Here is a 14,273-nt window from a genome sequence, read left to right as displayed (position 1 = left end):
CATGGCTAATATACAAAGGTTGTTTCAATAGTACCCCCCCACTATATCATTTTATCACGTTAAGGAATTAAAATGGCAGCGTAAGGGGACGACGTATACTGGCTATACAATGATATTATATGCTATGATATGGACCATACCCTTACGCTGCTATTTTATTTTTGTTTGATAACAATATTGGCTATGCGCAATAACCTTGTATATTTAAACCATGGTAATATTGTAAAATATACCTAATGATCGCACTATCGCCCGTATGAGCCAATGTTCTGGGAAAGTGTAGAGCTATAGTTGTTATTGAGAATTCTCGATGATCGAGGGGGATAATTCCCATATTATATTTTGTGTAAACAACTAAATATTAATAATAATAATAATATCCTAGTTCCTAGATAATAATATAGTCATGTCATATAAACACGTATAAACATATTCTGATATTCTGTCGAAATTTACAATATTTGATAATTTGTTTTTAGAAAAAAAATAGAACAAAATTTGATGCATTATAGAATATACTTAATTATAAATTGTTATAAATATTGAAAAAAAAATCATGGGGGGGATTTATCTCCTCATCCCCCACCCGTCTGACCACCACTGTAATCTATACTATAAAAGCAAAATAGAAATCTGTGTTACGATTTGGATCCGAAACAGCTTGGCGATAACGCCGGTCGAGATGGCTATACATTAAAATATAATATAATTTACACTTGAAAAGATATTACTTCCACAGTATATTACACCCAAAATAAGTTGAACAATCAGAATTTTTTTTCCGGATAATGAAAAAGTTAAGATAAGTTATATAACAGCTAGTATATGTTAATATGTTAATAGTGAACCACTTTCGAATATGAAAAATATTTGAACTAAATATTACGAATTATCCCTAGTGTAATTATGTCAAATGTATGATAATTATCAAACAATAGACGTTACATTTGTACATTTCAAGATAAATACTCATTATATTATACTCATTCATCTGTTGCATGACCATGTTTTATGGAAACTCTTCAGAAAATAAATTTTTAGATAGGCAAGGTCCTTTACAGAACTACAAATCTACATAAGTATTTTTTATTTTCTATATAATTTTTTAAGTATGTGAAAATATCATTGGTAAATTGAAAAAAAGGCGTTACTGCTATTTATATATGCCAAGCCAATTTTTATGAAAACCAATTTAAACTTTTTCGTTATAACTCAATCACAAACTGTGACGATCAGCATTTAGAAAATCTATTCAATATACTAGTATGTTATTTTTAAGAGAATATAAATTTTAAGATAGTATAGATACGATCTATAAACATAATTTAATAAACTACTTTGATCAAAATAATTTCTCAAATAACCTTCAAAATGCATAATAAGATATTATCACTTTTCTATGTTGGAGTGAGTGAAACGAAAGAGTGTCCAGTGGGTATATAGGTACTTGTCTTTTTACCCTGTCCAGATTATTATTATTTACCTATGTATTATCTTTTTGACACATATATTTTTCAGGCTTTTGTATACATTATTATAATTAAAATCCATCTATCCTTCATAGTAGTTCATGTTATTTTTTATAATACTTTTTCATTTTTTCAATGACCATATAAAAGAACGAGAGTAATGGGATACCTCATAAATAATTTACGACTCGTCTCTAAAGTCCAGCGCACTTGTCGCACACCCCGAAAAAAAACCCCAGTAAGTAAACTCTATATACTCGTTGACGTCTTCAGTAAACGTCATACTTCTTATCTTGGGCGTCATAAGTCCACTATGATTTTTCTCTTGACGAAAAGCTTTTGCACACAGTTCAGCATTTATTCCACGCATATAGTGAGAAAACGTAACCGCTTAAGACTAAGGATAAAGATTCTTCATTAATATTCAAGTATGGCAAGTTGTTGACTGTCTTCTTCGCATTTTGTATGTCAAAGAAAACATTGCTAAATCATTCTCTCTATTCATTGAAAGCGAATTGAATTCCTTAAAATTAAACAAAAATAACCATTGTAACACGCAAAGTTAATTTTTTAAATTTTTTTTTTTCCTCAGGGTGACTTATTTGGTGGTCTCAATGACGGTCTGCTCAGTAGAGCTGAAGTGCTTGCTGCTGTGGACATGGGAAAGCACCACCATCATCACAATCATCAATCCCCGGGATCTGGTAATGGCAACGGTGGAGGCCAAGGCAATGGATCTTTGGGGCCTGGATCCACTGGATCGCCTGGACCGCTCTCTCAGCTCAAGCACGACGTTATGTCGTCATACCACCACCATCATGGAATGTCGGGTGGACATTCAGGTAGCCAATCAAATCATAGAGGTCACCAGGTAAATACATTTATAAACTAGTTGAAACTAAGCTAAAGAAATGCCCACTTTGAACAACATAAACTTGAACATGTATTATTAAACAAGTTATCGAGGCTACTAAAATATATTAAATATTTTCACTGGGCCTACTGCGAAGTGTATATAATTGCTATTTTATAAGCGTGTCAAAAATGTATCTCTTCCATAATATAGTAATGTAATTTATTATCATAATATTATACTATAAGACATTTATGATTTATTGGTTTCCTTCTGTAAACCTTATATATAATGTTTTTAATTTAATATACTACTGGCTCAATATCCTTAAATTTTTAAATTGATGTAATTTATACTGACTCACGTTAAGAATTTAATAATATCAAAAAAATAAAATTGATTAATAGCTTTATTATTTCTTTTGACCAACTATAGTATTACATTTATATTTATACTCACACAAACACATGCCTATAACGCATACGATCCATACCTAATTGATTATCCACACTGATTGAGTGAAACCAATCGTAACGTTTTATTTTTCTTCTATAACACACGCTACATCTATGTTAATTAATTAATGATTTAATATTATATTGTATGTTTAAAGAGTATTTTATTTGAGCTTACAAATTGTTTATTGGCTATTTTTACACTTATTCTGCGTATTATATAATAAATTATGTTGATATTTAACACGTATTATAATATACATCGTTATATATTTAAGTATTTTTTAATAGTTTAGATGAATTGTTTTTATGTTATTTTTTTCTCTTAATATACCCTATAAGACTATAACTATCCATATTATTACGCCATTTTATTGCTATAACTCATCTGATTTTAATGGCACATAAATTATTTATGGGCTCCCATATCTTTTTATACACACTTCGAGAGTTCTATAAAAGAATATATTATTTTAACTTTAACTAGCTGCTTAAAGTAATTTGAAGGCAGAAGTATGTTTTAAATTACTTCAACTGAAAATCTTTTGTTTCGCAAAATTATTTCAACTCTGAATTGTTTATAGATAAGTGATAACATACCTACTATACGTCTATATATTTTACATATTATTACAAATTGTAACTAAAGGCTTGAACATACATTGCACAGCTCATGTACAGTTTATAAACATAGTTTATGTATTTATTGAATGCCACTTAATCTTTTAATCGATCAAACTTTTAGAGCACCGGACTCATTTAATTTCCTATTCCTCTTGCAGTCCGACATGAAAGTTAACAGGCTAGTACCTAAATCTACGTCTGTATAATACTATAGGTTTTTGGTATATTATCTAAAAGAACGTTCAAAAGAGTATAGGTATCAATAAAACGTATACATTTTCGCGCAGGAGGCAAATATACCAGTGAATATTATAACACAATCGGCGTTGTCGTCGTGGCTCGTCCCTCATCGCTCGAAAATATTTTTCCTCCGAAGCACTTCGTCAAAGTTGTCGATCCATTAACTTTTGCTCGTATACTTCCGCCACCGCCCTCCAAAAAACACACGGACTCGCGTTCCCAGCGGAATACTCCTCACGCAAACCTCTCTCTCTCTCTCTCTCTCTCTCCTTCTCTCTCTCCCACTCTGTCTATCTATCTGTCTGTCTCTCTTTCTCTTTCTTTCTCTCTATCACTATCTCTCTCATACGCTCGCTATCTATCTATATCTATTTATCCATCTCACTATAGCATCAGAAGCTGCAATTCTCGTATATATAGGTGTTTACGCGTGCGTGTGCCACAAGAGATGAAGGGTAGAGACTACGCCAGGGGGAGACGAGAGCCCGAGTTAATGATGAAATATACGTCGCGCGGGGACTGCACTACTGTGACTAACCGGTCGCATGGGGGGAGGGTGCGGCGTGCGCATAACAGTCGCGTTTGTGTGTACGCGGCCGATTACCTCATTACAAAAACGAGCACTGTTTGAGTGTATGTGTGTGGGTATAAATAATAATAATAATAATAATAATATACTCCTCACGTAGTCGTCGTCGTCGTAACCAATCGAAAGGGGTAAACGGTGACGACAAGGGCCAAGTATGTGTGTGTGCGTGTATGCTCAACAACGGTATTGAGAAAGAGAACGTATGTGCGTGTGTGTGTGTGTGTGTGTGTGTGTGTGTGTGTGTGTGTGTGTATAATAACAATCCAAATCAATTATTCATTCGATTGCGTTTGCCGTTTCATCCCTTTCGACCCCTCACCACTGTACTCCCCGTAACCCGTCCCGCCAAACTATATCTCTCGTTGTCGACCCCGACGACTACTCTAATCTATATATACACATATATATATATGCATATACGCGTGACACACGCGACCCCACATCCTGCAGCGTATATATGTGTAACACTTTATACATATACAGTACAATAGTATACCATACACACAGTGGTAACGGTATAGTATATAATGTATACCTATGATGTGTACTGTATATAGGTTTACCTTCACACACATATATACACTCGCCAGTGACAATTTCTCCCCGTCGGATTCACGCGTGGTGAACAACCCTCGCCACCACCGACAACATGCACTATTCCCTGCTCGACGTGTGGAATTCCCGCGACGTACGCTCACCGTTATTTTTTTTTCTTTATTTCGCACACACATACGTTCACATACGCGCCGTATAAAATGCAAATTCCCACACTTTTACCGATCATGTGCATGTGTGTTTGCGTACGTGTGTGTGTGTGTGTCTGTGTGTGTACCATAATATACATAATACCGCCGCCTTTCGTTTTATTTATTCGACAATCTCATCACGTATTTGTTGTTTTTATTTTATTTTTTGTGCCGTGCATTCCGTAGGTTCCGATACATGTACACCGACCGTATATACGGATAAGCACCCACGCAGTGTATATAATATTGCCCACACATAGCCACGCATCCAAACTCGTCGTAAAGCGGTCGCGGGGCGCCATCATTGCCAAAACGATAATCTCTCCCCTATATAATAATATTCGCGCTGAACTCGTCGGGCCGCCTCGGAGGGTTTCAATCTTGATTAAAATTAGTTTCACGCACAACACGAACAACACACACCGCGAATGTTCGCGATAAATTTAACACCGCATACATTATCGTCGGATTTTACGGGCGCCGTGTGCGCTCTATATACACTGCAGACGTACATTAAATATAATTACTATTATATGCGTTTATCTCAGTATTATACACGTATACCTTCATAATAATATGATGATAACCGTGCATCGGGGGTTGTGTTACTTTTAAATAGTGTACCTACACTGTAGTCGACTAAAAAACTAAACTTCTATAGTACCTATGTGTATATAAATATGATATGCGCTTCGTGCAATCGTGCGTGACATTTTAAATGCGTAATGATAACTTATACGTATATAGGTATAAAATATGTATAATACTGAAAAGTTAATTGTCGAGTGTCGACTGGGTTTTATTATCAGATTTAGTAGGTGCTGAGTCGTTTCTCGAAGCATTATAAAATATGGTGATCACAATATCATTATTGGTTGTTATATACAGTTTAATTGAAGTATAATATGTGGGTACATTATACAGATACGAATTGCAGTATAGTCCAGCTTTCCCGGTCTTAATTTTTTTGGACCACAAAATGCGTCTACAGATTATCTACACGGCCAGTCTTACGTCGTTGATCTCTTCTTTTGGTTATCAGGAATGGCTCATGGAAAGTACTTGCAGACTGTTCAAAACCGAGGTTATTCATGGTCATAGTTTCAAGTGATCTCTCTGTTCTTTTGCATTCAACACGTTTATTTTTAATTTTTTCCCTGTAATTACATGTATTTTTTTTATTTTAATTAAACATAAGACATTCGTAGCCATAGGCTATCTATATCTAGAGATATTTGACAAATTACATATTAGTTTTAGCAGATTAACGTGATAATTGAAAAAAAAATATATTTTCATAAGTACTAAGGATAGTATTAACAATTGATAATTTTAATTTAAACAAAAGTAACAATGAGCTATATAATATACTTGTATTTACATATTTATGTGATGCATGATGTTAATTTATTAATGAGTGGGAGTTATGGGGAGACAATTATCTGATATTCTCCCTCCAATCGTATTTTTAGTCTTCCTATCTCGTGGTTTCACTATGGATAATTAATATATATAGTTCCCAACCATGGTTGAATTAGCTCAATCTGGGAGTCAAAAGAGAATGTTCTCCCGTATGATATTCGTACTCGGTAATAAACTAACATGTACTAACACCGCTCTACAAATCTTACTCCAACAATTACTATAACAGTACAATAGTACATAATGGTGCTGCATCCATATCAGTTCATATACCTATTAAAATTTTGCACCAGCTTTTCTGGTATTAATAATTATATTTCTCGTCAAAACTGGTACGGTTACAAAACTTATAATCAAAAAAGTCTGCTGCACACGCATTGACCACGTGGCGTGAAATTAAAATATTTAAATGTCCCTGAAAGTAAATCATACCAATTCGTATTACTATTCTTACCATTTTGCAATTCGTTTTCAGATGCACCCGGGTATGGAAGGCCTTGACCTCCTAGAGCCCATATCGTCGTCGACCATGACCACGCTGACGCCAATGTCGGACGGGTCCGGTCACGGTCCGCTCCACCCCGGCGTCTACGGTGCAGGCATGATGAGCGGCCACCATCACCACCACTCGCACTCAGGTGCCGGCCCGAACGGCCACCCGCATCACCACCATCACCACCATCATCATCACGCAGCAGCGGCGGCTGCTGCAGCGGCCGCGGCTGCAGGTATGATCGGCGCTGGTGGCGGTGCAGGGCTCCAGCACCCCGACACCGACACGGACCCCCGCGAGCTTGAGGCGTTCGCCGAACGGTTTAAGCAGCGGCGGATCAAGCTGGGCGTAACGCAAGCGGACGTCGGCAAGGCGCTGGCCAACCTAAAGCTGCCGGGTGTCGGCGCGCTGTCCCAGAGCACCATATGTCGATTCGAGTCGCTGACGCTGTCACACAACAACATGATCGCCCTCAAGCCTATCCTTCAGGCGTGGCTGGAGGAGGCGGAGGCGCAAGCCAAGAACAAGCGCCGCGACCCGGACGCGCCAAGCGTGCTGCCGGCCGGCGAGAAGAAGCGAAAGCGAACGTCAATCGCAGCGCCCGAGAAACGATCGTTGGAAGCGTACTTCGCCGTGCAACCGCGGCCTTCGGGCGAGAAGATCGCGGCCATTGCGGAAAAGCTTGACCTGAAAAAGAACGTGGTCAGAGTGTGGTTCTGCAATCAGAGGCAAAAGCAAAAGCGTATGAAGTTTGCAGCCCAACACTGATGACGGGATCACGCGCCGCCATCCGTCACCACTTGAATCCCTTCCTAAGACACGTGCTCATTTTAGTTGCATTGACCGGAAATAATCATTTCTATATAACAATAATATGCATTATTATTATTATAATTACATTAATTATTTTTCGTCTTTATAAAACCATAGTTGTGTATATATTGTATATAATATAGGATTGGACGACCAACTTGTCAAACAAATGTTTCTCTCTCTCTCTCTCTCTCTCTCTCTCTCTCTCTCTCATTCTTTCTTTCTCTCACTCTATCTGTGAAAGCTTCAGACGATTTCGGTTCATCTTTTTTTTTTCACTCTATTTTGTGCGTTTTATTTTACGAAACGTCCATGGTAGCTTCATATTATTATAATATATCATTAATATATTAGTAAATCTAAAGTAAAAAATTTAATCAGCCTCTCGTGTACGATATCAAGTGCCACTTATTATAATAACATGTTCCTAAAAACACAATAATCCATACGAGTGTGATTATGCGACTTGTAGTTATTGATATGTCGTATTTATGATAAATTTAAAGCCAAAGACTCAGTTTCGGATGCACACGCAGGTATTTTCTAACCAGCGTTATTTTATAAAAAATAAATATTTAACGCATTCCTACTTATGTACGAGTACCTCTCCAGTAGAATATCTTTATAAGTGTAAATTATAGTTTTTACAATAAATTACTGTATAGTTTAAATTAGATCAGTGACAACAGTTATAAACATGCAGAGCAAATCAATATATATATAAATGCTTACTCGTATTATAGGTAGATACATTTTAATTGCCTTGTTATTTTATATATAAAATACGCCAAACAATGTTTATTAAAACACATTCCATATTATTCCATAATAGTTGGCGCCAAATAGTTGACTTCTAAAGAAATGAAATAAATACAAATTAATATTGTTGAAATAAATTTCCACTAGTAACTTCGATACTTTGAAGTTAGTTATTATACATTAATTTAATGAAAATTTTCACCGAGCGAAGATTTCTCAAGCGAATAAAATAAAAATGTATTGTGAAAATCTATATAACTTTTGAAGTTAATATCTAAAATATAAATTATATTTTAAAATCTATATTTTAGCAAACTTTCGAATAATTTAACAGAATAATGATAAAACATAAGATATGTAAATTGCTTTCAAAGTATATAGTAAAATTAATTTAAAATTATGTCCATTTAACAATTTTTTGTGTCACAGGTAGGTAGGTACGTAAAATATGATCACCCGTTATATCGTTATAAAACTGCTCTACAAATTCCTCATTTAGTGGCTATATATTAAATTGAGTTAATACAACCGATATAAATAATTTTTAGAAAAAATATCTATTACATATACATATTAAGCTTTTTAAGACTTTTGTTTTCAACAAATTTTTAACAATACATTTTTATCATTTAAATTTTAAATACACGGTTAACTTGAAAATACCATTTTTAACGCTACAGTTAAGGTTCTCTTTAATATTGCGTTTCTCTACTTTTCCTAACTCAAGTCGTTATAGTAACAAAGAAAAAAAAATGGACGAAATGTTTTTGTCAAACCGACAAAAACGCGTTAACATTATCTCAATTAAAAAGAAAATTTTTTATTTAAAAAAAAAAATACAATATAACAACAATATAAAATATATGGCATCAAAGACTTATAATAAATTATACCTATACATCTACCTATTAATAAGACGGAAATCATTTTATTTAAACTTTAAAGGTATAAAGATATTAATACTAAGGTATTTAGCCACACCGTATAATTTAATTTTACAACGAAAATATTTTTTATTATTTTGACTAGATATGTATGGTAATAGTTTTTTTTTTATTATTGAAATTATTTTATTTTTTTAAACAGTTAATCGCACTCAAAGCTATTTGTATGAAATACAAATCCCTAACAATAATATTATTAAATGCGCTGTTAAGTGTTAAGAGTTATTTTATTTCCCATATTTTAAGTGTACCTACCTATTGAATTATTTTTAAATGACAAGATATCAATTAAACGAATTTCGCAATGCGAATGTTGCACATTATTTATTTTAATAGTTAATATTAATTTTTGAGTTTATTTAATCAAACTTACGAAAAATATTGCCCGTGTACTTGCCTACTAAATGGATACATTACAAACATCAACATTATGCGGAGACATCATATTGTATACATTTGATGTATACATATTTTCATTTGATTTTAATCACACAACGCTATTAACAAATTTCATGTACAGATGACGTTTAATTAATAAATAATTGTCTCATTGCGCTTACATGAAAATCATTTTATTGTAAATACTGCTGTCGGGGCATCAAAATTGTACATACATTGGATCAATATAGTCATCTATATTAGGTATATAATATATTATGTAAATAAATTATTGAAATTCGTAATTTTCGTCGAAACTGTGTTCTTCTCTGCAGTGTAAAAACTAATAAGAGAATGGAAATGTGCAATATAATTTTTAATAACTTCATCTATACGTTTTTTTTTTTTTTTTGATTTTAACTATATTCTTTAGTTTTTTTTTTATTTATGTATAAATATAAACAACAAAAAAATATATTAAAAATAAATCTGTAACTTTCAGAAAATATTATTTTACTTGTTACATTCGCTGCATTAAAAGATTGATGTCCAATTAAAATTAAATTTATTAATAGACTTCCCGTTTTTGTAACGGTCTTATTCTCCCCGTCCCTATGGAAAAACTGTTGAAATCATTTGTCAAAACAAGCACTAACATGACTCGGCAGTTTCTTTCTCCGAGAACCCTAACACTTTATCAGAAAATGTTATTAACTAGTGAAATTTTGACATTTACAATATTATTGTGTTATATATTATAACGTAATAAAACAACATATTTTTGTTATTATATCAATGTTGTAATCAACAACTCCTCTGTATAGATAATAACGTATTTTAATCCAAAATTGTTAATCCGGACTCGGAGATGTATTTTTTTTCTTTATTTAGACTATTCTAATGTTAGGCAATATGTACAGTTGTAGTTTTGTAAAAATAGATATTGTAAAATAGAATAAGATGACTTGTATCCTTTTAGTTGTAGATGAAAAAATAAAATATAATATAAAGTAAAATAATTCCATGTTTATACCGCTTTGTTCATCGATATACATCATCCTATTCATTATTTATACAGCTGTTTTACTAAAACCAATTACGAAATTTTTGTCGATTTTACAAAATATAGGTAAGTATAAGTAATATATTTTCAGAATAATCAATACTTTATGCAGGTAATATTTATTATTTTTTAAGATGGATAAAATAGTGCAATATACGTTAAAATGGCCCCCACAATAAATTTATTTATTTTTAAAATTATCACGACACCTGTAGGACATTAACTCGTTAGGTTAGATATAAGGTGTTGATTTTATTAATTAGTCGGATGTAAATACTAAGTAATCAAATAAATAGCAAAAGTATCAAATCTTGACAATTATTTTTATATTTTTAATTCCAATAAAATAAACTTTTAACTATCAAAAACGCGTTGGCATAAATGTTTATAAGTTATAACCTTACGTTGCGTAGTTTTTCCTTATGAATGAGGAAACTATGACTATAGATGATCAAATAAAAAAAATAACGTTAAATAGATAAGTAGTACAAGTTGATACATTTTCCGACATCTATTGGTAAAAATCATAATACACAACCTAAAAAAGGTAGGTAAGTGGGCGTCACTCTGTTGTACAGTATATTACGAGTGGGTCACTGTAATGGATGGTGTTAAATTTGAATTCAATGATATAGGTAATATCATTGTATAAGAAAAACAATTCTGAGCGAAAACGGTCAGACAGCCTATGATATTACTAAGTAAATTTGATGATATTATTGTAAATAAAGTAATTTATATATTAGAACATATTTGCATGGATTTATTTAACCTTGATTTAAATTTTCAATCCTTAGCCATAAAACTTGAACGTTTTATAAATTTTTAACAACAAAATAATTTTTAAATTTTGTCAAAATTCGAACTTTAAATGCTTAATAAAAAAATTGTGCCTATGAATTTTTAATATTTTTCAACTGCTAAAGTAACAATTTATCAGGAGCCTTGTACTAAATTTTCAAGCTTTATGACCCAACAAATAAAATTTTATTGATATTTATAACAAAAAAACTAAAAAAATTGAAAATTGAAAATTGAAAATGTCCGTAAACAGCTCAAAAAAATACTTATATTTTGAAAATGTTATGGTGTCTAAAAAATGATAATATAAACATTTAGATAAAATGTCATGTATCTATACGGTAATTTGTTTTAGAGTTACACCAAAAAAATTTAAATTACCATTTTTCCTTAATTTTTTTTTTTATTTTCACGGCGATTTTGAAAACCACTGGGAAATTTTTACTTTTGAGTTTTGACTCCCCAAACTACCAACTAAATTAATTTTCCTATCAGAAAAGATACTTTTGAAGAAAATCTAAGCACTTTTTCTGTTCTAAAAGGTGATGACTGACACACAAAAAAAAATACACATAATTGTAAAATCAATACAATTTTTGCTACGCTCAGAATCTTAAATTAGAACACATTGTTATTTATTCTTATTATGAAACTAATACTAATATTTCTGAAAGATATTTATATTGTTGGTTAATTAAACGAAATTATTTTTCATCCGGCAAATGATAGACAGCTGTTTTAGTGTATTCTGAAATAGAAAATCTCAATCGGGCTTTCTTCCCTAGAATAATAAATTAGGTATAACTAATTTTAGTAGTTCACAGTATTTATTTATGGCGTTATTTATAGAGTATCAGGCACTCAGCTGTGATTTCACATTTCTATAGCTGGTTTTCTAATTTGACTGACAACATTTATTTGTTTAAGTCAATACTCAATAGTATTTACCTATAATTTTTTTTTTCGTACTAAATCGTCAGTCGTTAAACATTTGTTCAAAAGTAGGTACATTATTAACCTTTGAGCCGATTACTCTTTGAAATTTTTATATCATATTATGTTTATATTACACTGTACCTATTCATAAATATAGATGTTAAATCTCAACTTTGTAGACTTTGCTGGACTTATTTTTATGGTGAATTGTAATGGGAAAATGTTTTAAAGTGGCCCTCAAAGAAAAACATTGGACTGCCTTACATTTGGCACACTTTTAAGATAAATCGAAATAACACAAGTATATACACGACCTTACTTGAGTGGTTTTATTAAAGACGATTATGCGAGATACACGCGACCGGTATCATATTTCAAAGACATATATTTACAAATTTATTTTTATGCTAAATTTAAAATTATTTTCAAACCTAGATTCATCAATATATTATTAAAAATTGACAAAAAATTAAACATTTTATTGATTTTTATTAGGTATACCTAAACATTCTCTAATCTTATTTTTATATTATTAAACTTTATAATAGATTCATTCTATGAACAATTTACTCTGCACAAATATATAAAAGTAAATAGTGTTAGAACTTAGAAGTATAATAATTAAAAAAAGAAAAAATTAATTTAAAGGGTAAAACCATGAAGGTTTCAGCAAAAACAAACAACATGGGCATTATGAGATGGAATATAATATATAGTGCTGTAGAAAGTAGAAACATAATATTATAGGTATGTCTAATAAAAAAGGTAAAAACCCACAGTGATTTGATTATCGGTGGGTAAATTTTATATAGATACAAGTGATAGCACTCAGGTGAGTTGTGAGTACATAAATACAAATGATGTTTGAGTGCGACACAATTTAGAATTAGGTAGCCTCTAGAATATCTAACCATCGACATATGATTGACAAAATAGCAGGGCTTGAAACCGATTGAAATAATTTCGGTTTCGGTTTCGATTTTGTATACTGGTTTTTAATTTTTTCGATTTCGGTTTCAATTTTTCAATACCGGTATTAGGAAATTTCGGTTTCGGTTTCGATTTTGAATACTGGTTTCTAAACGTTTCGGTTTCAACTTAGCAATACCGGTATTAAGAAATTTCGGTTTTGGTTTCGGTTTTGTACACCGGTTTCTAAAGTATTTTCAGGGGGCTATGTCGTCTATATAATTATCATTCTTTGTTCCGTATTGTCAATTGTCATATATAGTATTTGCTTGTAACTTTAATTTATGTCATTACTATTTATAAACAACTAATAATTTTGCGAATAATTAAATGTTTATCAAAAAATTAATTATTATCTCAATTGTATTATGATTATAATTATGCGTATTAATGGAATTTAAGTATTTAAAAACACGTCAGTTAAAAAAAAATAACGGTTTCCAATTTTTTTCCTATTTCGGTTTTGACTTTAATACCGGTACCCAATTTTTTTTGGTTTCGTTTTTGATTACGGTTTCGGTTTCGGTTTTAAAACGGTTTATAACGGTTTCTGAAATCGGTTTTGAAAACGGTTTCAAGCCCTGCAAAATAGATCGACATTTCATAGAGGCAATTTTAAGCTAACGTTGTATTATTTGTATGTGAGATAACATAGAACGAAATCTCAAAAGAAGATTAAGAATAACATCATAAACCAAACTAAGTTGGGGAGTGTCCCT

The 14,273-nt window shown here is 31.9% G+C and overlaps 1 protein-coding gene across 2 annotated transcripts in view; it reads left to right on the top strand.

Moving 5' to 3' along the window:
- The window catches only part of LOC100160786 (inhibitory POU protein), a 47,028-nt gene extending 36,213 nt beyond the window's left edge, over positions 1 to 10,815 (top strand). For both annotated transcript variants that reach the window (XM_016805098.2, XM_001949968.5), the window contains 2 exons: positions 2,062 to 2,340; positions 6,874 to 10,815. In XM_016805098.2, coding sequence (XP_016660587.1) covers positions 2,062 to 2,340; positions 6,874 to 7,659 — 1,065 coding nt within the window. In that variant the 3' untranslated portion in view covers positions 7,660 to 10,815. The remainder of the gene's footprint in view (positions 1 to 2,061; positions 2,341 to 6,873) is intronic.
- The last annotated feature ends 3,458 nt before the right edge of the window (positions 10,816 to 14,273 follow it).

Source organism: Acyrthosiphon pisum, chromosome A2 (assembly GCF_005508785.2).
Source record: "Acyrthosiphon pisum isolate AL4f chromosome A2, pea_aphid_22Mar2018_4r6ur, whole genome shotgun sequence".
Taxonomy (NCBI): domain Eukaryota; kingdom Metazoa; phylum Arthropoda; class Insecta; order Hemiptera; family Aphididae; genus Acyrthosiphon; species Acyrthosiphon pisum.
Note: the sequence above shows the minus strand (reverse complement) of the source record. Positions and strands in the feature narration are given on the sequence as shown.